This window comes from Phyllopteryx taeniolatus, chromosome 4 (assembly GCF_024500385.1).
Source record: "Phyllopteryx taeniolatus isolate TA_2022b chromosome 4, UOR_Ptae_1.2, whole genome shotgun sequence".
Classification (NCBI taxonomy): Eukaryota; Metazoa; Chordata; class Actinopteri; order Syngnathiformes; family Syngnathidae; genus Phyllopteryx; species Phyllopteryx taeniolatus.
The window spans coordinates 24,953,635-24,980,853 of NC_084505.1; the positions used below are offsets into that span (position 1 = coordinate 24,953,635).

The following is a 27,219-nucleotide window of genomic DNA, read 5'->3' on the forward strand; positions in this document are numbered from 1 at the left end:
TTGTAAAATGTAATTCAGGAAACTAAGTATTACACTCCACAGTCTCCATTTGCTGCAGCTCCCCATTTTCTCGCTCCCCGTAGTCTCTTCTTGGATAAAATTAGTAAAAATTTGAGAATACAGGAGACCCTGTATTAAGCTTCAAAATCTCCACTTTGCTGCAGTTCTTTCTTGCTGCCCGCAATCTCCTCTTGGATAAAATTTGTAAAATTATAACAATTCAAGACAAGAGACCCACATTTTCCATTTTGCTGCACGGAGTTTATTGGTATTGTAATTATAATTGTAATAGTATTATTATTATTTCCTGTAGTTTGTTTTCTGTTCAATCTTATGCACAACACTTAAAGCTGCTGTAATTGTTAAAGTGCTCACTAAATGCAGTCTCATCTTCAATAAAAATGAATAAAATCTTAAAACACCGGAGCTACTCCTCCTCGTCCCTCATCTCGAGAACGTGGCGTTTTGCGTACCTCGGAGGAGTGATCCCCCCCGCGTTGGTGGTCCCGGCGAGCGGCGCAGAATAGCTTGCCCACCTCTCCCATCTCCAGCAGCAGGCTGGTGACGGTGGCGGTGGCGTGGTAGAGCTGCTGCTCGGCGGGGTCCTCGCTGAACATGCTGTACAGGGTCTCGCACAGCTCGATGAACTGAGTCTGTACGGCAACACAGGCAAAAATGGCAAAAAAATTCTTCGATCATTAAATACTGTACATACCACACTGAACTAATGTTCGCTGCACACTTGGGCCCGACTGATATGGATTTTCTGAGGCCGCTGCCGATTCCAATATTTGGCAGAATAGAATTCTGATAGCCGATTAATTGGCCAATTAATTAAAGGAAATATATAATGACTGAAATGACTTATTTTTGGTCCCTTAACGTTTACAACAATAAAGATATAAATTACAGGCAGAATATTTGACTGTTTTACAACACTTTGTCTTTTAGTATGGTTGGATGAATGGATAATATCAGCCGATTCAATCAGCCGGCTGATTGATCGGTCAGGGCCTACTAAACACTTGACCATATTTTAAATAAAAAGTAATATTTGGCCTTAAGTTCAAATAATGTATTGTATTATTTGTTTAACTTTAAGTCTATTTTATTTATGTATGTATTTATCTAAATACACACAGTCCTGGACAAAAGCCCGCAGCACACTACAACACTACACTGTATTTTACAAAAAAATAAAATCAGTATTTGGCCTTAATTTCTCAGCAATTATTTTGTAAATAAATTCATTTGATTATTTATTTTCTAGATTGTTTTTACTTTATTCATTCTGACAGTGCTAAACAAATGTACCCTGCACGCTAAACTGTATTTTACCATATATTTGGTCTTAATTTCAAGCATTTATTTCATTGATTTTAGTACTAGATTCTAGTTATTACTACCAGTATTTATTTTTTCTGAAATGAATTCATTGTATTAATTCGTGAAACTGCACACAGCAGACTAATTATCCCCCAAAAAGTGAATATTTGACCTTCATTTGTCAGGAATAATTTTTTTAATGAATTAATTTTATTATCATTTCTTATTTTGAGCACGCGTACACTGCACACTATACTGTATTTTACAAATACATTTCTAAGAAATAGTTTTTTGTATTGTATTAATTCAAAATGGATGGCTGGATGGATGGATTGTACAGTGGTGCCATTTTTGCTTTGACATGCGAGTCCAAACTTGAGATACAAGCGCTGTATGGTGGCAGGTGACTCAACTCACTTTACAACAAGCTGCACTTTCCCAGATACTGTTTGTAAATGTATTATAGTATTGTTAGTATTCTTCAAAAAATAGGCTTCAAGCTGTTTATTGCCACTCTCAGCTGAAGGTTACTGTCAAACTTAACAAGACAAAGACAATTACACGTGTATTTAAAACAACCACAGAGCTTCCGCTACCTGAATGCTAACATACAATGGGAAACTCCATAAGCACACGGGCTAACAATTAGCATTTATTTGGCGCTGTTGTTACCCTTTAAGAAACGGATATCTGAATACAAATGGTGCTGCAGACCATATAACAATACTCACAGGCATATATTCTGTATTCTCTGTGAAGAACAACTAATATTACTGCCGTACTGAGAATTCAAGAGAGGAGCTGAGCCTCTAATACAGTATATCAGTATGTCTGTCTTATACTACCCCCATGTGGCCAAGGCGCACACACAGGAATGAGCAGCACATTTGAAGGATAAAGTGTGACAAAAACTGTTTACTTCCATTTAATCATATCATTACTGAATGTTTTTATAAAGTGTAATGTTATGAAGTGCTATTTTTCTCGTAAAAAAAACATTCTTTTGGGGTTTTTTTAGGGGGTGGGGAGCTGGAACGGATTAATGGCATTTCCGTTCATTTTAATTGGGAAATATGATTTGAGATAAAGCAGAAGGGTTTTGAGTTACAAGCGTGGTTAAGGAATGAATTCAACTTATATGTCAAGGCACCGCTGTTTATGTATTTATTTATTTGTTTTTACACCCAAAACGTGTCTGTGATGTACAATGGTATCACAAAATGATTGGTAACAAGTTGAATGTGAACAAGACCTTCTTACCTGATTGAGCTTCGGGAGATCTTTGGTGCTCTCCCCTTTGGACTTGCTGTCCTGGTTCCACAGCTTTAAGTAGTGGCGATAGTCGTGAGCGTTCAGCTTCTTGACTGGAAACACATTTTCACAAACATCAGCTGCTATGACATTGCGTTCATTCACGCCTGTCCACCCAACAATGCATCTCGCCCAGTGTGCCCACAAACAAAGAGAAATCGCATCACTCTTAACAATTGTCATATGAACACCGTTAAGTAGGCCAACTTGTTCAAAAGGGTTTTCCGCTAGCTTGTCACATGTGGTATTTTCTTGATATCCTGATGCAAAAGTGCACAACAAGATAGTGTTTCTGGGCATTTCAAGGAGAGTTAAAGCTTCCTTTTGTTGGAGTGAACACGTTTGTACAATCATTCTCAAATAATTATTTCAATGTTTGTTTGAATTCAATTCAATTATCTTTCCCCACTGAACTGAATGGCAATGCCATTAACCAGTTCCAGCCTCCCCCCCAAAAACTCACAAGCTTTTTGGTAATTATTATTAAAAAGAAAAATAGCACTCTATCATATTTGACCTTATAAAAACATAGAGTAATAACATATTTCAATAAAATGCAAAGAATTAAACACTATGTGCATCATTATTTAATGCCTCAGTTCAATTCATTGTGCTATTCATTCTGGTTTGGTCCAGTTCTTTGGCTACCGGGGCCAAATAATACAGACATACAGAAAAAAAAGCGTACCAGAAGAAGAATATAAAATAAGAAAATGTATATATTATTTTTTATATATATATATATATATATATATAAATTATAATAAAAATACAAGAGCCCCCACTCACTATTCTCAGTGACTCAGTAGGCTGCAATATTAGTTGTTTTTTTTATCACAGAGGATAAAGAATATATGCTTGGGAATATTGTGATATTGTCTGTCTACATGTGTTGCTCCACCGCCAGTGTTCAAATATCCGTTACTTAAGTAATAATAGTAATAACGCCGCAACTATCGATGCTAATTGTTAGTCTGTCAATGGCGTTTTCCATTGTATGTTAGCATTAAGCTAGCATGGCCATTGTTAAGGAAAACGTTGTTTGGATGTTTTAAATACATAAGGTGTAATTCTATGCAATAATTATAATTTTATATTTAGTTTGACCGTAAACTTCAACTGGGAGTCATATAAAATAGCTTGAAGCCATTTTTTTAAATGAAATGTTTAGTACTTGCCAAACTGCTGGTTGCTGTGAAGTGAGTTGAGTCACTTGCCACCATACAGCATTTGTATCTCAAGTTTGCGCAAAAAAAAAAAAAAAAAAAGCGTCAAAAAACCTGTTAGTAGAGTAACTCGTATCTCAAGGCACCACTGTAATAAATACAATATTTGTTACTTTTTTTCCCCCTGTTTTGGCCCCTAACGTGAGCTCAAAACTACATCAATACATGCTGTACTGTTGGCTATGGTTGACTGAGGGCAATTTCGAGGCGTCCATGTTACTTGTGCGGTGCTCACCTTTTTCCGTTTTAAACATAACCCTGACAAAGCCGTCGTCCTTCTCGCTTCGGTTCTTCGCATCCTGGCCTGAGGGGAAGAGGACAAACTTCACAGTGTTGTTTGTTATTGTTTATGCGTTTAATCAACATTTTTTTGTCAGGAAATGTTCTCCTAAATTTGCACAAAGATGCAGAGTTTGTATATGTCATGAGACTTCAGCTCTCTGTGCATCAAAAGCATGAACTTCACGAGGTCAATATGGCCTAAAAATAAACTCACCGATTTTAATCGATTCCCCCCCCCCCCCCTCTTCACAAATAGAAAAAGTAAATGAGAATCAGTTCAATTTTCTTTTTCCGTGATATGCTTTCTCATGATACCAGACTTCCTAATCTTAATTTTGCATCAATTTCCACTTTTTTTTCCCTCTTTACAGATAATGTGAAAATAAATGTTTCCTCTATGGAAAAACGATCCTGAATAAATTAACATTTTTAAATATACAACTGTGAAATCATAAAATAAAACGGTTGGCTCGGTCGGCAGTTAAGCATAAGAACTGCTCCCCCTCTAGCTCTGTGACCGCAACAAAAGATTTGCGGCTTCGAAGCACATACCTCAGGTCAAACATTTCCAACAAATTGATTAAAATATATTTGTTTTTGTTTTTAAATTCATTTATCTTCTTAAATAACTGGTTCATTGATTCGTTGTAAATAAGTACAACAAAACGTTTCACATCTTTTAGTTATTTTGTTGAATAATTGTTGATTAATTAACATTAAATCATACATAATTGCATTAAATATAAAAATATGTATATATTTAATTTATTAATTCAGTATTCAAAACAGACTCCCTTTTTTCACCTTACGACCTGGCCCATCTGTCAATTTTCAAAATCAAATGCGGCCTTTGAGCTTGCCCACCTCTGATGTAGTGTATTGATTTTATGTATCGCGTTACAGCGGTTCACTTAGTTTTATACTCGCGTGACAGTTGCAAACATTGTTAATCAATGACTTATGGCGCCAAGACTTTGTCTCTGCAAGAGAGTATTTCTAATCCTGACTTGCTGATAGTGCTGAAGCTTTCATGTGCAGTATTGATTGGTTGCAAAATGGTTACCCATGGAAGTTTCCGGGGTGATGTCTTCAAAGAAGTACTGCGTGGCCTCGAAGGCAGAGTCGGGCTCTTCCTGTTCATTGGTCACCTCTTGACACAAAACCATGTATCGTGTCATTCCGTGCAGAGAAGTGACATCACATTTTTTGCCACTTACCAGGTAAAACGTGCATCTTGTAAAGGAGCTTCAACTTTTCCGACAGGTCCCCATGACACAGAACGCCTGCAATACACCAATAATTCATAATAATAATAATAATAATACAGCCATTCATCCATGTATACATTTGAATTGAATCATAATTTAAGTAGTCTACAGTCAGGTCCATAAATATGAGATGACAATTGTGTCCATGTCCCATATATTTATGGGCCTGATTGTATGCAAATTTCTAATGCTAATGTTAGCAATAGGCTAGCGGCCTCTCAATAGACACAATTATATGGTTTGGGTGAACACTTAGGTGTTTAAATATACAGTATAATGTTTCATTTGCTTTTGTTTTTACGCGTCAGTTTTACAGTAAACTTCATACTGGGAGTGACAAACGGCGTGAAGCAAGCACACTTGGGCTCTTCGTTGGAGAACTGTGCGAGCAAGTCTTTTTGTTTCCTCAAAGCGATGTTTAAGGAGTTCTAAAGTGGTATGCTACAGTCATCTGTGCACCTACCGAGGCCATTGATGAACTTGCGGAAGTTGATGAAGGCGTCGCCGTTGTGGTCCAGCAGGCGAAAGAAGCGCACGGCCAAAGGGTCCGAGTGGGCGCCGTTGGCCCAGGGGAAGAGGAGCTTGAAGAGGCCCTTGAACTGCTCCACGTCGATGCGGTACTGCTCCAAGTAGGGCAGGCTGGGGTCGTGGCGCTCCGTCGGGTTGCTGCTGCTTCCCCAGTAGCAGCTGGTCAGGTGCTCCGCCTCAAAGGACACACACAAGGGGAAATTATTTCAGTATCACATGGGTGACATGGTTTACATGTAGAAGTTGCAGGAGACATCTTGCCTTTTTTCACATTTTAAAACAAGATACTAGGTGTCTTCTTAACATCTGTGATTTGCTTTTGTCAAAATACCCGCAAGATAAAAAATATATTTGTTGTCTTGCTGAAAATATCTTGTTAGCATGCAAGTGAGCGACTGTACCCAGCCCCATATCCTCCTGAGCCTTTGGCGATTGCAACTTTCATTACCATGACAACGGGGGCAGGGACTGAGCGTTGCGATAGAGCAGAGCCTCAAGGGTGGGGGAAAAAAAAGTGAGCGTCCTTACAGACAACAAAAGCATTTTAACTCATGGAGGCAGCACGCCATACACTACACTATGTGTACTGTACAGTATATGTACTGTCTCATTCAATGGGAAAAGTGGCCCTAACAAGCTGTTTTGCCACAAGTCAAATGAACGACTGATTGGCAGTCGTTTCACTTGCCACACTCTCGCTCGGTTGCTTTTTTTGCCTTGTGTTGCAAACAACGATTTGAGTTACGACTGCTAGAGGGTGGCAGCGAACTTGACAACATCATTAGATAGCGCACAGTTCTTCAAAAAAGGCAAAGTATGCTTGCTTCCATCTGTTTTTTGCCACCCCCAGTTGAAGTTTAGTGTAAAACTAAACCTAATAACAAAGAGAATTACTTGTATATTGAACCAAACCAAATAACTTTGCCTTACAGAAGTCTGCTGGCTTAATGCTTACACACAATGCAAAAATGTTATAAATGGGCTAACGAGACGAACAATACCGGCAGGCATTTTTCTTTATCCTCAAAAAAAAAAAAAACATTAATAAATATCACTGCAGCTTGCTGAACTGTTGTGACTGTCTTCTTCATGTATACACGTAGCCTATGTATATATTATACTGCCTCCTAGTGAACAAGACAGACACACCAGAACGAGCTGCACAAGGTTCGAAAAGCACGAAATCATAATGCACAAACTATTTACTACTTTGCATTCTATTTATTTGTGTATGTTACAAATAGTACAATACCAACAGTGCTATTTTTCATATTAAATACCCCTTAGTAAATTTGGGGGTGGGAGGGCTGGAACGGATTAATGACATTTCAATTAACTTTTTTTTCAGTCACGAGTGTGGTCACGGAACGAAATAAACCACTGTCAAATGTCAATGTCCCCTTTGATGAACCAACTGATGATGACCTTAATAACAGCAGATTAGAAGAAAGAAAAAAGTTTTTGACTTAGGACAATTTTGTATCACTGAATCCAAAAATGAATTCCATTACTCTTGTTCAGGTCAGATTTTTATGCCAAGTTGTTAACAGTTTATTCATCAGATGTTACAAACTCCGCTTACTGTAAACTGAATAGTAGACATTGATAAAAGTAGCAGAAAATGTAGTGTTATGTCATCATTGTTCAAAATTCAGGGCATTAACCGCTGTTTATTTGTAGCGATAAAGCGAAAATACCTGTAAATGTAAACAAAACCATGTGGCCGTAGTTCAAAAAGCTGACCTGATTGAGCAAAACTAATAACTAAGCACATCAAAATTGTCGTAAATCAGCTAAAAAATATTCGACAATGGATTTGTTGTTGACCAGTGTAATGCACGCAATGTTGACGGGTTGCCTTTTAACAAGAGGACAGTGAACAAGCAGGACGTGTTTTCCAGGCAGTGTGAAAGGGGCTCACCTTAAAGAGGACAAAGAGTTCCTCCAGCTCGTCGATGGTGAAGGCCGTTTCTGTCACAATAGTTCTGACCTGGAAATGTCACAGCATTAAAGACAATGTTAAGTGTGAAGAAAGAGTAGAATGTCCAATGACCACAGTGCGCTGTGGACCTTTTTGTCATGCTCTGATCTCATTTGACATGCACTCGAATGTGACATTTGGTAGGAGGATTTTCTTACCACGTTCCGTTTGGTTGTGTCTTCGATGGTCTGGATGACCCTCAGCCTCTGTTTGAAACGCATCTGCTCGATCACGTCTGCGCGGATGGAGCCAAATTTCTGAAAAATGGAAAAGAGGGAGAAACGTGGACTTTACATCTGATGGCTGGGTGTAAGACCACGGGTGACCAGAGAAAACCGGAGGAATTTTAACATCATTCATAGCAGGCATCAATTGCAAAGGTTAAGCTATACGGTCGCTGTGTGATAATAACCGTGTTAATGTCGCATTAACATTTCTTCCAGAAGCGATACAAGGTTCAAGTTTCCATGAAGAATAGATGATTTCTTTTTTTTACCCTGCAACACAGGGTAGCAAGGTAAAACAATATGTTTGCAAAGAGCAACAATAAAGCACTGCATCGAGAGTTTATTTGGAAATCCACATAGTTCTCAGGCTAATGGAAAATTGTAATGACTAATTAACAACCATGCCCTCATCAATCATCTGGACATAATTGATCAGTTTTCACTGGTGAATTAGCTACGTAGCGTTGACGGTTCATTATTCATGTTGCTCACAGCTTGTAACAATGTGTGTAGCGAGGTGAAATGATACTGCATGTTTCCATTAAGCTTACAATGTCTTGAAAGCATTAATAATTGATGCTAAAAATGGGTCTCATTTGAGGGCTAATGACTAATTTCACCACCCAATTTTGACCTGCACTCAATAATCTGCTCGAAACATTACGTTCATTATCCACGGCTGTCGGCACTCGGTTTATTAAAACAAATGAACAACTATCGGTTTTTATTCATGTAAGCCTTTTAGAAAAAAAACTAAAGAAAAAGTTTTTCAGCCAATAGTGATACTTAAAAACCCAAGGTAACCTTTTCATTTGTCAATCAGCAACGTAGCATTTACCGTACATGATATCCCCCGCAGTTAATAACAATCTGTAACCCTAAAATTACATCGATAATTTAGGTTAAAGTTATCATAACCCGTAGGCTAATGGCTAATTTAACTTGCCAAATTTGCTTTTAATGCTTGCATGACTCAGACTGTTTACCAACATTTTATATTTTGTTAATCTTCTGCTCAGGGCATTACACTCATTATATGATAAGATCATGGATAGTCGATTCATTAAACCAAAAGTAAAGTAACTGTTTTTAGCACTTTGTTAGTCTTTACCATCTTCTAAGAATACGTTTCGTACGTCACACCGGATGCTGTAGCTGACATTACATAATGATCTGGTTGCAGATGGCAATATCCCACTTTCTTTGGGTTATATGTGAAAGGGACAGAAAGATAAAACTCCACATTTTCTCTTAGTGTCATGTCTCATTTTCCTGAATCCATCTATTTTTGATACAGTGAACCCCCATCCATCATGGAGGATATGCTCCAGTCCATCCCGCTATAGGTAAAATATTTTACCGCTTCCACATGCTTTCAACACACTCCGTTGTATTGAAACACTTTAAAAATACATGTTTTTAATTTAAACTTTTAAAGATTATTAGAACACAACAAAATGTAAGCATAAAATTTATAGAAAATACTATACGTATTGTAGTGTCTGTGTTAGATAGCTGCATGTGAGTATCTGGGCGTATGCTGTGGCCGACAGTAGCTCTTGTGTGAGTGTTGTCATTGTGTTTATTTGTTTTATTGTTCTACTGGTGTTGAATAAACAGATGAAAAATGCATTAGCGAATGTGGCTCTCCTTTCCTACTTGAGGGCATTACAGAAAGTATCCAGTACTGTAAAGACCTACAGAAATTAGCGATAAACCAAGACAGAACGATAAATATGTTCTACAAATGAATCTGCAATTAAGTGGGGGTGCAAACGAACAACCACAGTACAGTGGGGGAACACTGTACCCCTTATGCGGTTGAAGTTTGTCAACAGCTGGAGACAATCCCAGCGGACTTATGCAAAACTCAACTTTATTTCTACAACACTTTAACATCAACCGCAGCTGTCAATAAGACAAAAGATAATTAAAATAATAAATGACTAAATAAAATATTATTTTCTAAATAAAATATACGTGCTCCCTTTACACTGGCATTTAGCATACAGGAGGTGCAGTGCTTTCTTTTCTCTTGTTGCACATGTTGTGTGAAGCTGTTAGTAGATGAGAGAAAGGAGCAAGACTGAAGTCTTCGACGACCAATATGAGGCCGCCGGGGTTCCGATGAGCGGGACACAGAGATTATAATCTTGATATCACAACGTGCATGATGTCCCTCACACTTGCTATAAACTTGAGTTTGAAAGTAAACAAGCAACTGCAGTTTTCTAACAGCCGATACTTCGACTGTTGGTGAGTAACACACATACAGAAAGATTGGTTCAATTCTGCTGTTCCATTTAGTCGTCTCTCTCACTTCGCTTTACAACATTTTGGCGACGGCTCTCATCCCTCTCTATATTTCCTCTCGGATGCCTTCGCACCACGTTGTGACCCGAAGCTCCTCGCGGTCGTAGCTCTTCGTGGTCATAACTCCTCGTGGTTGCAGCATTGCAGACAAGCGGCGAAAGTCGAATAGTGGCAATATTCTCTGTTCAATAAATACACAGCTTTTGTAAATATGCTGTTGGTGAAGGCGTGAAACAGCAAGTGCCGATACTCTCCACCAAAGAATCCACAAGGGGTTTACACAACACACAATGAACATTTGATGACAAAAAAAGGGTGAAAAAAGTACAAATTAATGAGACAGCAGAGCTGTTGTTGCCAAAAGAGGAACGGGGGCCTTGATTGGTCACCAGTCAATCACAGGCCTCATAAAGAGAGACAACCAGTCACACTCACATTCACACGGTCACTGAGTGGGAACTAAACCAAGGCTGCCTGCACTGAAGTCAGTCAGTCTTATACCTTCAAAGAACATTATCAGACACAAATGCTTCTTGCGTATGAAATACCTCATAAGAGCTGCGGACCAGTTTGAAGATGTCCACCTCGGGATGTGGTTCTCCGTTGTCCGTCAACAAGGAATGCAGATGTTGGATGGGTGGCAAGGTGCTGTCCTTATTGGTGACATTGTCCAAATATCTACGACCAACAAATGTCCCGTCAAGAAAACAAGAAGATGACACCTGACCGCTCTTTGTGGCCCTCGCCTCACCTGCCCAGCACCGTCATGGCCTCGCCGTCGTCCTTGCAGCTGAGCAGCTGGTGGATGCTGGCGTGCAGCACGGCGAGCGCTAGCTGGAAGATCACCTTGATGCCGTCGTAGAAGAAGCAGTCCACCACCACAACGGCGCTCTCGAACGGCATGACCGACAGGAAGAGTGTGAGGAACCAGGACAGCGAGATGGTGGATATGACGCCGAGGTCCTGCATGCAGTCGTACAGCTCAGGCACGTACTCGCGGGCCAGCTCCTCGAACACGCCTTGATCCACCAGAGCTCCTGAGAAGATCACATAGCCAAGATCAAGCTTTCTGACATCGGATAGCATTTGGCTCCAGAATGCCTTGAGAATCTTGACATTTCATTGGACCCTTCACAGATGCAACTCAGCCTCTGCCAGATCCTGCAAAAAGCAGCCCCAGGACAAAACAGACTCTAAGCTTTCTGTCACTGCGCAGTACATTTGTCTCCAGAATGCCATTGAGAGTCTTGAGAATGTCCTTGTACCATGGACAGATTCAAAACACCCTATACCAGATGCAGCAAAAAGCTGCCCCAGAACATAAAAAGAGACCAAGCTAGCACATATTTGACTCCAGAATTCCCTGATAGTCTTGAGATTTCACTGCAGCCTACACAGAATCAAAACAATCAGTGTCAGATGCAGCAAAATGCAGCCTAGAACATAACCTAGGCCACGTTTTCTGACATGGAATGGATGTTTGACTCCAGAATGCCTTGGTAGTCTTGAGATTTAACTTTACCCTGCACCAATACAAAACAGCCAGTGCTGGATGTATTTTCAGTGACCATTGTGTTTTTTTCCCCCCATTTCTTTAACTGTTGGGTTTTTTTTCTCCAATTTTTCCATGTGTACACATTCCAACAAAAGTGTGTGCTTTGGGAAACAGGCGATATGTACAGATTTTTCATACTAACCTACAACCCTGGTGTTATAGTAGTCCGGCAACATCCTTTCACAGAGTGCCACCAGTAGCCAGAAGGCCTCCTCCTCTTTAGCGTAGAGGAGCAACACCGATGTCACAATATTCATAGCCTGTGATGTTATCAAAATACCAACAAAAAAAGTTATCGCTTGTCATTTTCAAATCACTACACAGAAACTGAGCACTCTACCTGACAGTATCCGATGTTTGGGTTCCTGAAGGCGTAGGCGGTGAGGACCCGACGGAGGGCGGCTATGCCAATCTCATTCTGGAAGGCGGGATGCTCCGGCAGGGAGCGGTGGAGGTCCCGCTCGATTTCCTCTGTGGCTAAGTTGTATTTTCCCATGGAGCGCTCCACCAGGTCTTCGTAATAGCCGGGATGGGTGGCCATCTCGTTGATGGCCCCTGGGAACACCAGAGACCGCAAGATTATGCCTGGATCAGACTACAAGACAAATGTGATTTTTCACAATTGCACTATGTCAGACTATTGCCCTAAAATCTTACCATACCTCGGTCAGACAGCGGCAACACTACACGACATGTATTCCGATACCACCATATCACATATTTTACAATCTTGGGTTTATCTTGTCAAATCAAACAAACACTGTCGGGGAGGCGTACCCAGAAAACGTGTCACCTTTCACTGCAACCGGCTACAAACATTACCATGGCGACAACAAGTTGTTGTCAAACAATGGATCACCACGGCAATGTGGGTAAAAAAAAAAAGACGAAAAAAACGTGGGGTGTCACCAGGTGCTCGGGAGAGGACGTATTGAGCTGTCCATTCAAGGACTGCTTGAGGTATGCTCACATACTTTTAATACGATATGTCTCGCAAGCAGGCAACAAAACGCTATGAGGCCTAGCAAGCTAGTGGTAGCACTAACGTTTGGAAGTAAACATGCCGGCGTTCTGTCCAGTCATGCTCTAAAGCTTCAGTAAACATTGGTTTGTGCGCATGAATAAAGGTTGACAACGGAGACCAAGTATGTTGACAACAGCAAGCACAGGAGGCAATGCGGCGGTCACAATACGCAATCCTATTGGTCGAGGTCAAAGTTTGCTGTCGGAGAGTTGTCGTTGGTATGTCAAAAAAAAAGAAAAAAAAATGTCACACATGAAGGCGTTAATTGGTTAGCATAACACGGTCTGTCCAATCCCAAGTCACTATCTCTATTTTATGTTTTTGTGTAGTGCAATAGATCTTTAGTGAGAAAGGAGCAGTCTCAATTACGCCCCTGTTACACTGCACGGACCCTACTCTACACGCATGCTAACTAGGGATGGGACAAAATATCGATATTGTGACGCATCATTATCTGCAACAACACATTATTAATCCCACTGGCTCTAATTTCAGCACTGTTGTCCGAGTTCACGCCGACTTTTAACGCCAAACCGAATATGAAAGGGTTCACTGTACATTGTCATTTAAATAGATATTGTGATGTATTGTTGATGGTTTTCTTTCAATGTAGCGATTTTGTTATACCCTGATCCTGCGTTCAATGCCACGCGGTTTACGAGGGTCCTGATAACGGCATTTTAAGGTTATGATGTTGATTCGTTGGAGCTCACCAGAGAACAGTAACCACAGATCTCCTCTCATGCCCTCGGGGATGCCTTTGAGGACCAGTTCTTTGGTCTTCTCGGTGCGGTACATGCACACACCATGGCCGAACTCGGTGAAGTGGTTCTTCCAGGCCTGCTCCTTCAGGAACTCCTTAGCCTGAGCACACAAGCAACGACGCAGTTTGTTGCAAAAGAGCACAAACGAGACCTGCACCAAGCATCTTAATATAGAATAACAATGAAAGTGGAATACCCCAAAAGTGGACCAATTTGGTGTGCAACCAAATTGTTCTTGCAAAATATGCCTCAAAGTAAATAATAATAATTTAAAAAAAAGTTTAATCCACCATCCTCTACATCATGTGAGACTTCAGCTCTTTGAGCACCTATGTAGAGTATGGGTGGGCAAACGTTTGTCTTCAAGGGCCACATTTGAGTTTTAAAATGGACAGATAGGCCAGGTCATTTGAAAATGAGGTAAAATTTAAAAAAAAAGCTACAATGTAAAAATTCATTCTCATTTTGAAATGATATAATTTATTATTGTTTTAATATAATAGACAATCTAATTAATTAGCCAATTATTTAAGAAAAACTATTTTCATCAATTTTAACTGCCTATGTATTTATATGTTATGTTTTTTTTTAATATTATTTACGATGACTAACTTAACCAATTATTTAATAAGCAAATGAATAAAAAATTAATAGTAATATTTTAATTAACTAATGCCAGGAAAAACAGCTTAATTAATGCAACAAATATTAACATTTGATCATCTCAATGCTCGGCGGGCTGGATTAAAGGAGGGTGCGGGCCATATGTGGCCACTTCTGCCTTTTTCTTTCATCTTTGTCATTTTTTTTAGCTGTTTTGATGCCACCACAAACAGTAGGTACAACTGGTGGCAAAGAGGAAAAGTGTGATGATAACCATGGAACAGGAAATTGAACTGGGTCTGTCTGCCTTTATACTATTACTAAACCCCCACCCACTCTTAAGTTATTCAAATGACAATAACATTATTTTGCCTGTTTTTTTATCACTTCTGGGATTTGTTTAATTTCTCCAGATACCAAACATCCATTCAACATTTTCCAAAAACACTGATGTTAACACACTCTAAAAAAAATGAACAATTAAACACAAAATGAGCCGCCAAATTACATGGATCCAAGAATAACAGGGTTTGCACCCTCCAGTTCTCTCACGCTCTTTTCCATCTAGTTGTACAGGGGCGGCAGGGCGACCTCAGCCAAATATTTGCACATACCTCAGGTCAAAGGTTTCTAGCATATCAATGACTGCTTTTGCAGCCTGTAAATGGACACCATGTCTTTGGCAATGTTGCTGAGTGAGTCGCTTTTTTGCAAAATAGTATCACACAGTAGTGTAAGTGTGACGACTCTTTACATTTAGTTCCAAATGCCTTTTGGCTCACCAGTTTGGGATTGAACTCCTCAGGCGAGCGGCGTCGGTACATGGTCATGAGGGCCTGCGAGGCGGTGGGCACGCTGCTGTCGTTCAGATTGAAGATGCGCTCTCCCTCTGAGCTCACGCTGTGATGCGGGCTGCTGGACAGCAGCGATCCGTAAACCTAGAAAGCACAAGGAAAAAAAGAAAACATATTCAGGAAGCGGAAGGCCAAGGAATGACCACCACGCGCTGAACCCATCCGCCCTCACTTCGTCGTCAAAACTGTTGAGGCTGCCCGTGAGTTCCCGCTCCTGGCAGCTTTTGGAGGGCGTCTGCTGCAGGAAGTCGGAGATCCTCTGGACCAGGAAGTCCCGGTCCTTCAGGTTGGCAAACAGGAAAGTCATTCGGTTCTTGGTGCTAATCGAGACGGGGCTGGGGAGCATGTTGGAGCTGTCGGCCTTCTCCACGATGGTCACCTGAAAGTTGTCCATTGTATTAGGCACACCTGCACAGTCTAATGAGATCCAATACAAGAGCAACATGAGAGGGACAAAATATTAAACTATCATTATGATGCAGTCCAGTTCCAAGGAACCATATATACCATATAAAAATATATATATATAATATATATAAAATATGTCAATTGGAATATATATATATTAGAAAACTAAGATATCTCGCTATGTACTCCAAGAAAATTATGAAATATTGGAATATCACAAACAAATACTATGATCATTGTGGATAAAACATTTAAAGTAGTTATCAGACATCACTGCCATTTTCTGAGGATAAAATTAGGTATTACCATTTTTATGTGTGGCCTAAATACTAGGTTTACCGCGTTGGTATATTTGAGATGTTTCCCAGGGTGACACCTACATGGTTAACATCTGATTGCGCAGGTGTTGCTAATGGAACAAAAAAGGTGTTCCTAATGAAGTGTCCTGTGTACTCCTCCTGCCTGACTGACCTCACGGAGGGGAATGATGAGGCTGCACTGCATCTCCTCCTTGCTGGTGAAGCAGATGTAGTTGGTGGAGACAAACATCTGACCCAGGATGTGCATTTTGCTGAAGGGAGTCCACAGGGTGCAGTCCGTGTGCCCATCCAGTTTTTCATCTTTGGGCAGACGGAAGAGCGCCCTGTAACGTTCGCTCTTGGCTCTGGCATCCAAGTCCCTGCAGGAAGAATGAAGATGTCAGACATCAAGTAAAACAGGGGGAGAAAGCATCCAAACAGGTATTAGCGAGTCACCTCTTGAGGGCCGACACCTTCTTGGGCGACTTCTTCTTGAGCTTGGGTAGCGAGCGGTCCTCCTCGAAGCCCTTGTTGTCCAGCAGCTGCCGCATGGCGATGTTGGCCAGTTGCTCAGCCAGTTTGAAGGTCTCGTTGATGTTGAGGAAGACGGAGAAGACGTGCTCGTGGCTGCGCGTGCTCACCTTTATGCCGTCAGGCAGCAGCAGGGTGGCGCTCTTCTCCAGCTGTGTGATGTCCGCCCAGCGCACCACCAGTTTGACTGAAAGATATAGGGTTACAAAATTTTACAAAGTTTTATATATATATATATATATATATATATATATACACACACACACACACACACACAGTAATGACATAATTAAATAGCATGAAAACAATAAAAAAATTTGGTCACATGTTTTGCTTCAATTCATTGTGCTACGCCTTCTGGTGTGTGCGCCTTAGCCACCTGAGGGGAGTATAATATAGTCATACGTATACTACTCATTCTTCACGAAGCAGCACTAATATTAGTTGTTCTTCACAAAGGATAAAGCATACACACCTGTGAGTATTGTTTTATATTATTATGTGTTAGTATTAAGATCAATCAGTGCCTCTCTGGCTGAAGCGATACAGTAGCTACATTCGAGTGTTAAATGGCGAACAGTTTACTGTTGAATGTAGATGGTGTATGTTTTCTACAGACTGCTTCCAGGACACCTGCATGTCGATTATGGTCTTTACTTGGACCTTGTCTATGGCTGTCCAAACTACAACCACAATAATAAACAGTATCAAATTCATACCTCTCTGACAGTGTCAATCAAAACTGAGCATTCAGGACCCTTTTTCCTAATCTAGTGCCAACCTTCTTTGCCCAGTAGGTAGGAATAGAAGCAGAGGTGGTTGATGCTGAGGTATAGCCAGCCTTGCCGTGGCACTTTGCCCTTCCAGTAGCTGCACGAGTAATAGTTGACCAGTTTCTCCTCGTCCGGCATGCCGAACAACTTGCGGAACTTGGAGCTGGCCTCCTTGAACTTGTCTGTGTCATCGTCCTCTTTGACGTCATGGTTCTTGTTGTATTCGGCGATGATGCCCTGCAGCGGGACACACACACACACACACACACACACACACACACACACACAAAGAGAGGATTGAGTTCCAGACTGCGCAAGACGGCACTGTTCTGTAAATAGCAGAAGATTTACTAACACTTAGGGGGCATTGTCAGCGTGCTCTTTACGGTTAGTTTTGTGATGCTTATGGTCTGTTGTTTGTCAGCGAAGCGAATCTCCACCGTGACCATGTTAATTCTACTAGGCACGCCACATATTGGTCGTTTAATGGACCCACTCTCCATGTTGCTGTTGTTTAATACAGGGACGGGAGTCGTTCATTCTGGAAGGCAGGGATTCCCAAACTGAGGTGATAATTAAAAGTGTTATTATAATCAGTAAAATGATACCTTCATTTGCTATAAACGAGCTTTATTTGAGGGTGTTTAGGGTAACGGGTTCCAACTTTGTCAGTTTGTTGAAGGAGTGCGTGGACTTCGGGAGTAGAGGGTTGATAACCAGCTGCAGAACCAAAATATTGAATGAGCCCCTTGAGCACTGTCGACATACAATACCTTTGAGCAAGGCACTGAAACCCCCCAAAACTGCCCTACTCCCTACTGATCATCAAAATGTTATCATGATTTATCCATTTTCTATTCTTTTCTTCATTAGCTGGATCTTAACCCAGCTGACTTTTGGGGTCAGAGGTGGTGTACACCCTGGACTGGTCACCAGCCAATCGCAGGGCGCGTATAGACAAACAACCATTCACACTCACATTCACACTTGTGGACAAGTTCGAGTCTTTAATGAACTTAACGTCATGTCTTTGGAACATGGAAGGAAGTCGGACTATCTGGAAAAATCCACAGAGAAATCAGAGGTTCAAAACCAGAACCCCAGAACTGTGAACCAGCCATGATAACCATAAGACCATATAAAGGCAAAATTTAAATCACTGTAACCAGAATGTCTGCAAGTGTATATTTCCTCAATATAGATGTACTCAACTGTCTTTTATTTGCAGCAAGGCATTTGTTTACAAGAAGGCGCCCTGGTGTATGTTGATCAGTAAATGTGAAAATGGTTATGTCCGTGTCACAATGGGAATAGAATGTACAAGTGTCTCACATTCGCGGTTTCCATTGTATCAAATGAATAATGGAGGGAAGTTGAAAGCGGAAGTAATTTTTTCCTTGCTTGAGATTCTGCACCATTACATACGACTGACGACTGGGTACGGAAAGTATTCAGACCCCGTTAAATTTTTCACTCTTTGTTATATTGTATCCATTTGCTAAAATCATTTAAGTTCATTTTTTCCACATTGTTGTACACACATCACCCCATATTGACAGAAAAACCCGGAATCGTTGCAATTTTTACAGATTTATTAAAAAAGAAAAACGGAAATATCACACAGCCATAAGTATTCAGACCCTTTGCTCAGTATTTAGGAGAAGCACCCTTTTGAGCTAATACAGCCATGAGTCTTTTTGGGAATGATGCAACAAGTTTTTCACACCTGGATTTGGGGATCATCTGCCATTCCTCCTCGCAGATCCTCTCCAGTTCTGTCAGGTTGGATGGTGAACGTTGGTTTGCACCATCTTGGAGTCCTTCAGGTGTTTTTTTTAGCATACTCCATGCGGGCTTTCATTTGTCTTGCACTGAGGAGAGGCTTCCGTCGGGCCACTCTGCCATAAAGCCCAGACTGGTGGAGTGCTGCATTGATGGTTGACTTTCTAGAACTTTCTCCCATCTCCCGACTGCATCTCTGGAGCTCAGCCACAGCGATCTTTGGGTTCTTCTTTACCTTTCTCACCAAGGCTCTTCTCCCCCAATTGCTCAGTTTGGCCGGACGGCCAGCTCTAGGAAGGGTTCTGATCGTCCCAAACGTCTTCCATTTCAGGATAATGGAGGCCACTGTGCTCTTAGGAACCTTAAGTGCAGCAGAAACTTTTTTGTAACCTTGGCCAGATGTGTGCCTTGCCACAATTCTGTCTCTGAGCTCTTCAGGCAGTTCCTTTGACCTCATGATTCTCATTTGCTCTGAGGTGCACTGTGAGCTGTAAGGTCTTATACAGATAGCGGTGTGGCTTTCCTAATCAAGTCCAATCAGTATAATCAAATACAGCTGGACTCCAAAGAAGGTGTAGAACCATCTCAAGGATGATCAGAAGAAATGGACCGCACCCGAGTTAAATATATGAGTGTATATATATATATATATATATATGAATACTTATGGCTGTGTGATATTTCAGTTTTTTTTTTTTAATAAATCATCAAAAATGTCAATGAAAATGATTTTGCAAATATAACAAAGTGAAAATTTTAAGGGGGTCTGAAAACTTTCCGTACCCACTGTATGTCCAACAAGTATCCACTAAAATATATATAACTCTCTTTTGCACTGGAAGTAATAATTTGTGTGTACATTACTTGCCTGGACTTTTCCTTTGACAAAGGTGGTGATGTCGTTTTCATTCTCAAATATGGAGAGAGTCTGCAGCATGTTGTGCTCCAGCCACTCCCAGTGCTCTGTGATCTCTTTACGTGACGTTCCTGAGGACAAGTGAAATGGACAAGTGAATTCTAAACAGCGCAACACTTTGGAACCTCGACAAGCAGCGATATCTAAATTATTTTTCTAGCCACCGACTAAATCCATTACTGGAATTCCCCACTCAATCACTCTCCCTCAACATGACTATACGCTGGGTGATTGTTGCTCCAGACCGAGGAATTCAGAAGAGGGGGAGAATAATTGTTAAGTTACCCAAACAAAATAATGTTCAAACCTAACAAATGGATACAGGTTTGTACAAACACACTCCAAATTCTTATAGAAAGCAGAGTGAAAGCTGCTAAGAGGCAACTAACTCCAGTTTTGACTCGACAAAATACAATAACAGAGGACAGACCTGCAAAGGACAGGAAAGCAAAATGAAACTCTACATTCTCTCCTTCTTTAATCTGGCCCTTTAACATCCACCGGGGCCATGATGGAATGCTCAGCATTCGGCTGGACACATGGGAAACGACAGGATGTCCGGCGGATGGGGGGGGGCTGGGGACGTCTCCTTCCTTTAAAAGATGACTGTAACCCTAAATTGCTCGAGTTGACATTTACACACCGTGAGCGATGATCCAGTAGGATAGAGAGTCCGGGGTTTGGTAGAGAATCCTGTAGGGAGCCATCCGGGCGCTTGAATCCAAGACCACGTCCAAGGTCCCCACCAAAAGATCTGTGGCAATACACAAAACACAGTGCTTGGGCAAGGCAACCAATGGAAAAACTCCAAAATCAATTACTTCGACAAGGGTTCTGTCCACGAGTAAACTGACAGGTGGTGCATCTTAGACGGACTTGGCTTAGTGTCAAAAGGTTCAAGATTCTGAAGTTTCTTGTTAACTTTTATCACCCGTTAACAAGTGAAGTGGTCACAAGATGCTAGACTTGACTGCTCATGAGGTACAGTATGTTAAGGTGGTTGCTGTTTCGCTTAACTCCTGTAGGTGTCAGTAGTACACGTTTCAAACTATTGGCGATTGTCAAAATAATTCAAGAAGATGGCATGTTGTCAGGACTCTGAATGCAATTACTGAAAATGACGCAAACAACCTCAGAAACCTTGTAGAATCTAGTCGTTACTCAGCTTCAACAGTGCAAGGTTACTGTTGGATGCCACTCAGATTTCTGACACACAGTCAAGAGTAGCCAATCGTTCCTCGTTCCCGCCTGTATACTACGCAACAAACGCCCTTGCTTCGGGCTTGAAATAGGCTTAATCCTCACTGTGTATTTTGAATGACTGAATCAACAAGTGATAGACCGATTATCGGCTGGGCCGGTTACTGGAGCCGATATTCGGGATTTTGGCACATATCGGCATTGGCCTTTTCACGGCAGATAATCTGCAAAATTGAAACTGGGTCCAACTGGGTTATTTTGACTAGTCTTACAACAGAGTAACTGCAAACTATCTAATTAGATGACAGGAAATTACAAATTGTACAATAATATCATCAATGTTCTCAAAGTGACACTCACTAGTGTTGAGCAAATATACTGGATGTATACTCAAGAATTTCCTTGGCTGGCTTTAACAGTCTTCTATCAACCTGTTGGGCTCATCTATTTAGCAGAATTGACCGGGAAGTCAATGTTTCACACATTTAAATAAGTTACACAATCAGTGAACTACTGGTAACACAAATACACAGAAACAACAAGAATTAATGCAGTAAGGACGTTAATTCTTGCAATTATTCAACATTGTAATGGCACATTGGATTCTGGGTACCGCGTGGGTTGACATCACGTATGCTTGAAGTTGGGGGGGTCACTTCTTATGACAACGGTAGTGGTAATGCACATTGAACCATGTCCAAAGATTTTTAGCCTAGTCTTTGGACTCAAAGTTTTCGCAATGCTAACAAGAAATCTATGTACAGAATGTGCCTCATCGTCTCCTTATCATTTCCTGTGCATGTCGAGTGCTTGGACAGAACAAAAATCGAAATTGCACTGCATGATGAAGTAATGTCAGGTTAGGTTTCTTCAAAAACTGCTTAGGTGCCCTTGAGCAACGTACCAAAGCATCGCAAAAATGCTCAGGGGTGTGATACCTGATTTGGAAAATTAATGTTTCATATATATATATCAAATATTAGTTTTATATAACCTTTACATGTTTTATTGTTCCATAGTTCTTAGACAGCACAGTATTTCTGTGTGTCCTTGATTGTTTTGACTACTCCCTGGATTTCTCCTTTTCTCATCCTCTGTAAGTAAAACAAGTAAACCAAATAATCCAAATTTGGTGATAATGAGTACATTAAAGCATCGGATTATTGTTCCCCATTAAAATGCAAATATTTTCTCGTTAAACCAGGGACCTTTTTCCTACCAGCATTCAGTTTTTGTATTTTAAAATATATATCAAGAGCACTTACCCTTGGTTTTAGAATTGCATGGCACACCTGATCAAATGTTCTTGCGAGACATATATGGCCTACAAACTGTACATTGTCCATCGCTGCTTTTAGACTTCAATCCTTCCCTGTGACTCTCATGCACTGTCTCTTCATTGTGCCGATATTCATCCATTTTAGTCTCGCTCCCTCAGTCCCCCTATTCAACATTATGCAACCTTTACTCGAACGAATGTTGAACAAAGCGCTATAACAAATACCACATCTCCAAATTAGATGTGCATTTCCTGTCATATACCCCGAAAATCATAACTTGGATTTTTCTGGCTCTTAACTGCCTGATGGGAACGTTAGAAAAGAGTCTGCTCAGAGTAATGAGATAATGCAGTATGACTTGATTTTATCACCACGATAGGGAGCAAAATGATCACGGTTATCAGTATAGTCACAATGCTGAAAGACATGTAAACCAACAAAACATATGTATTCAATCAGCAACCATCCAATTTTTATACAACCAGCCAGGCACGGGGCACATATGGAGATAGGAACTCAAACTCACATTTACACTGTCACTGAATAGGAACTGAAGCCACGCTGCCTGCACCTTAGTCAGGCGACTGTAACACTATACCATCAGTGACTCCAATGCTATGCGCATGAGCCGATAGCTCAGGGTGTGCAAGGAATTTTCTGTTGGGTTTTCTACCTCACAAGGCCTTGAGACGAATATCTAACATATTTGATGTGTTTCGCCTCGTGTGGGTGCTTAGCTACTTGAGAAATGTGCCGCTGATTGCAAGAATTCATGTGGCCTATCAAAATGTATCCTACGTTCACATGGTGTCAAAATGGCGGCCCCCAGCGAAGTTGTCAGCAGCTGCATATTAGAGGACAAAATAGTGGATGTGTTGCCAATTTATAAATGAAACTGAAGACACTGACAAAATGATGTTGCTCCTCATATTATTCATTCATTTTTGCAATGTCTTGGAATGCTTGCTGGCATTTCTGCACTCTGAATTTAGCTCAAGTAGCGCACACAGTGAGTTTTTCCCCTTACGAGGTGAAAATATCAAACATGTTAGATATTCAGATATTGAGGTACAAAACTCACTGAAAATTACACTCAACTATCTGCTGAGCAAACAGACTCGAATGACCTTTGGCTTAGCAGAAAGTTGCAGTGCGCAGCAGCCGTAAACCGTTTCATAGCTAACGCAGCTTAATATTTGCTTGCAGAGACACACAACAAAAAAATTACTAACAAGTCACCGCACTTTCTTGGTCGGGTGATCTCAGCGAGAATTTTCAAGATCACACTGAGGCGTTCAGCCGGCGACCAGGCGGCTTGAGGTTTTAACACAGGAAACCCACGCCTCGTGACCAGCTCACAAAAGGTATCGAGATCGCTCGACAGCCACCCACACTGTCTGGTCCTGGAGTGAAATCTGAAAAAGAGTTTCTTTTTTGGGGAGGGGTCGACATCACTGTCCACTCAGTCGCTTGATTGTTGGTATGGCAATTAGTTCGTTTAAAGCTGGGTGTACAAATGATTCATTTAAAAATTATAATTTTTTTTTTTTAGGAATGACCATTTGACTATAGTTCCATGACTGACAGTGGCTCAAATTAACATTCAATTAATCAACTGGTATTTTTAATAATATTTCTGAACTCCTGCTTCAATGCCAGAACTATGGTGGCTGGGTGGAGTTCTGTTCTTCCATTGCTGAGGTTATATTGTTGTTGTGTGTGTGTGTGTGTGTGTTTTGACGCTGTTAATAGGTAAAAGGAGATAAAGTTGCATCAGGATTCATGACCCTATACATATACCTATGCAGAACATATTACAACTAGGGGTGGGGGAAATCGAGTAACTTGGCTAAGTCGACTTCAAAAATACGGCGACGAAGAATTTCTGCCTCGAAGTCAGAACCAGGTTTGCGCCGCCGGAACCGATGTTTCACACGGGCATTTATTGCAGACGAAAGCAGTGTTTGGCCATTGATAAACTTTGCCAAAAACGACAGAGGAGCATCTGTAAGTGATTTTTAAGACACTATTAGATGTATAATGTACATATAAGATGATGTATGAATGAGCTGAATGGTAGTTAGCATTTTTTTAACCTAAAATCGCTCGTGCATTAATGCTAATCGCAAATGCTAACTGTTTAGCAAAGGCTGATTTTGTTGTCTCAAATTCTGTACAGTGCTTATACCATACATTCAGTAACAACATAATTCAGCAGTTTAAGGATAGAAGTCCACCATGTTAGTAGTAAAAAAAAAAAAAAAAAACTATTTACTCGAGTACTCAACAAAATATCTATAGGATTCTAAAAAGATTAGATCGTGCCAGCCCTAATTACAAGATATTCTAAAGACAAACAGTCTTATTATCACATGGATCATGTCAAATGATATTCCTATGTTAAAGGTTTAACCCATTTTTGATTGTTGCAGAGTAAAATTTCTGTTGAGGTTTCTCACCATAGGTTTAATCCTCAGAGGAAGCCTGTCATAACAGGTAAAAATTCCACACAAACCAATTTGTATAATAACATCACCTCCTTGGTGATGTAACAGGAGATTTTCTCTTTTATCATTCCCATAAGGCACACAACCCCAACCCCCCATCCAGGCACACAACCCCAACCCCCCATCCTCTCCGGCCACAAACCTCTCAGAAAACATGTGATAGGTTGTGTTTCCTTGTACACATAATTATTGCTTTGTTTATTAGTAAGAGCAAAACAAATCAGCTTACTTTGAAGCATTTTTTTTAACTGTTAAACAGTTTCATTTTTCACACATAAAAGTCCATTTTAAAGTTACTGTAAAGACGTATGACTGGACCTGGATGCAAGTTTAATTACATTGTTGTCCAGTGGAAAACATGAAACTCCAATTAATTTAATCTAGGAAGGAAAAGAAAGAAATAAATAAATAATCACAATATTTGGAGTTGTATGCTTTTTACTTAACAATTTGACCCTAGGGAGGATAAGCGGTACGGAAAATGGATGGATGGATGAATTTCTAACAATGCTTACACTTACTTTAACTGATGTGCTGACATTCAACCCGGAATAACTGCTAGCATTGTCAAATAAGGCTGCACCAAAGTACTGCGTCGCTTGCCAGGTTGCATAAGGCGTGTTTATGGTCTATTTCAGAGTTTTACTGGGATTTATTTTAAGTTTGTTAAACTCAAAATAAATCCAAGTCAATTAAGAAGCACAGTGTGTAGGCTGAGACAATGCAATGTTCCAAGATGGTACTTCAGATTGAGCATTTGAAGAATAACAAATAGAGAGCAGTAGACACCAAATGGCAGACTCCTGTGAGTTTGCATGAAAAGCAGCTTCCCAGCTTGCATAAGACCTGTATTTATGGCCTATTTTCGAGTTGTATTTGGGTTTATTACGTGTCTGTTAAGCTTCTGGCTTAAGAAGCACAATTTGTAGGCTGAAAAAACAGTGGTCCAATATGGAAAGTTGATTATTTAAGTACAGTACAGCAAAAAGGGCAGTGGCTGAGGGTTGTTCTAAACAGTGGTTCTCAACTGTTGTCACCCTGCGACCCGCATTTTCCGACTGTTGCAAAGTCGTAATTCACTTTCATAGAAGTTATGAAAAAGAAAGAATTTTTTTGTTTGTTTAAAAATAGCCTCTGAAAACATGTACAGGATATTATATTTTTAAATGTACCGTCAAAGGCATATTGCTTGCCGTGATGTCCTCCAAACAAAGGCTGAACTGTACTGTATTTGTTTACAGAGTAGACTTGTGGCTAGAGTGAAAGGAAGTAACATCCATCCATCCATGTTCTTTATCGCTTATCGTCACTTGGGTCGCAAGCTGCTGGAGCCTAGCCCAGCTATCTTCGGGCGGCAGGCGGGGTACAACCTAAACTGGTCGCCAGCCAATCGCAGGGCAAATAAGAAACAAACAACCATTCCCACTCACATTCACACCTACGGGCAATTTAGAGTGTACACTCAACCTACCATGCATGTTTTTGGGATGTGGGAGGAAACCAGAGTGCCCGGAGAAAACCCACCCAGGCACTGGGAGAACATGCAAACTCCACACAGGCGGGCCCGGGATTTGAACCCCGGTCCCCAGAACTGTGAGGCAGACGTGCTAACCAGTCGGTCTCCGTGCCGGCAGGAAGCACATTCCCTACTATGTTCTGTGTGGCCCACCTCTGTACTGTACCGAAAATCTAATCTGAATAGGTAATACATTTAAGTTTTTTACTAGCTGTCCGCGACCCACTGGGTTCCGACCTGCCAGTCGATAATAACTATTCTCAAATAATATCTTGATTTTCAAATGAGTGGAAAAAGGGCAGCTCTGGTGCTACATTTGGAGAGAGAGAGAGAGAGAGAGAGCAGTGGAAGGGCCTTTCAGTGAGAAAAAAAAGATGGCATAGTCAAAAAAAAAAAAAAAAAACATTCTATGAATGTATGTCCATAAAAGTGCTGACAACTGTGTATCGAAAGAAGAGGACAAAGAAGAAGAGCATGTGGTGGGTGCCAGTGTAATTACTTCACTGCCAACTGGCACACAGTACAAGCCAGCAAGATCACCATTTACATAAGGATGACATCATCCCCCACCAGTGCTAAGCACGCCGCAGCAAGAGACCCGGGAGGATTTATTAGAAACACTTTAAAGCAAGAAATTCACAATTGTTGTTTTCAGTTCGGCCATAAAAATTACGCTTTCATGACACAGCAACGATGTGGTCATCTAAACCCATGCAAAATGCAAAAATAAGTTTGCTATTTATAG

General features: G+C 40.7%; 1 protein-coding gene across 1 annotated transcript in view; it reads right to left on the reverse strand.

Moving 5' to 3' along the window:
• Positions 1-27,219, reverse strand: part of tbc1d9 (TBC1 domain family, member 9 (with GRAM domain)) — a 34,449-nt gene that overhangs the window by 2,697 nt on the left and 4,533 nt on the right. The window contains exons 2-21 of the mRNA XM_061770868.1: positions 20,615-20,725; positions 19,924-20,042; positions 17,282-17,510; positions 16,426-16,687; positions 16,142-16,349; positions 15,435-15,641; positions 15,191-15,346; positions 13,755-13,905; positions 12,358-12,572; positions 12,160-12,277; positions 11,214-11,499; positions 11,011-11,140; positions 8,081-8,179; positions 7,863-7,931; positions 5,877-6,117; positions 5,363-5,428; positions 5,209-5,295; positions 4,099-4,167; positions 2,587-2,690; positions 474-653 (exon numbers count right to left, since the gene is read on the reverse strand). Coding sequence (XP_061626852.1) covers positions 474-653; positions 2,587-2,690; positions 4,099-4,167; positions 5,209-5,295; positions 5,363-5,428; positions 5,877-6,117; positions 7,863-7,931; positions 8,081-8,179; positions 11,011-11,140; positions 11,214-11,499; positions 12,160-12,277; positions 12,358-12,572; positions 13,755-13,905; positions 15,191-15,346; positions 15,435-15,641; positions 16,142-16,349; positions 16,426-16,687; positions 17,282-17,510; positions 19,924-20,042; positions 20,615-20,725 — 3,107 coding nt within the window. The remainder of the gene's footprint in view (positions 1-473; positions 654-2,586; positions 2,691-4,098; positions 4,168-5,208; positions 5,296-5,362; positions 5,429-5,876; positions 6,118-7,862; positions 7,932-8,080; positions 8,180-11,010; positions 11,141-11,213; positions 11,500-12,159; positions 12,278-12,357; positions 12,573-13,754; positions 13,906-15,190; positions 15,347-15,434; positions 15,642-16,141; positions 16,350-16,425; positions 16,688-17,281; positions 17,511-19,923; positions 20,043-20,614; positions 20,726-27,219) is intronic.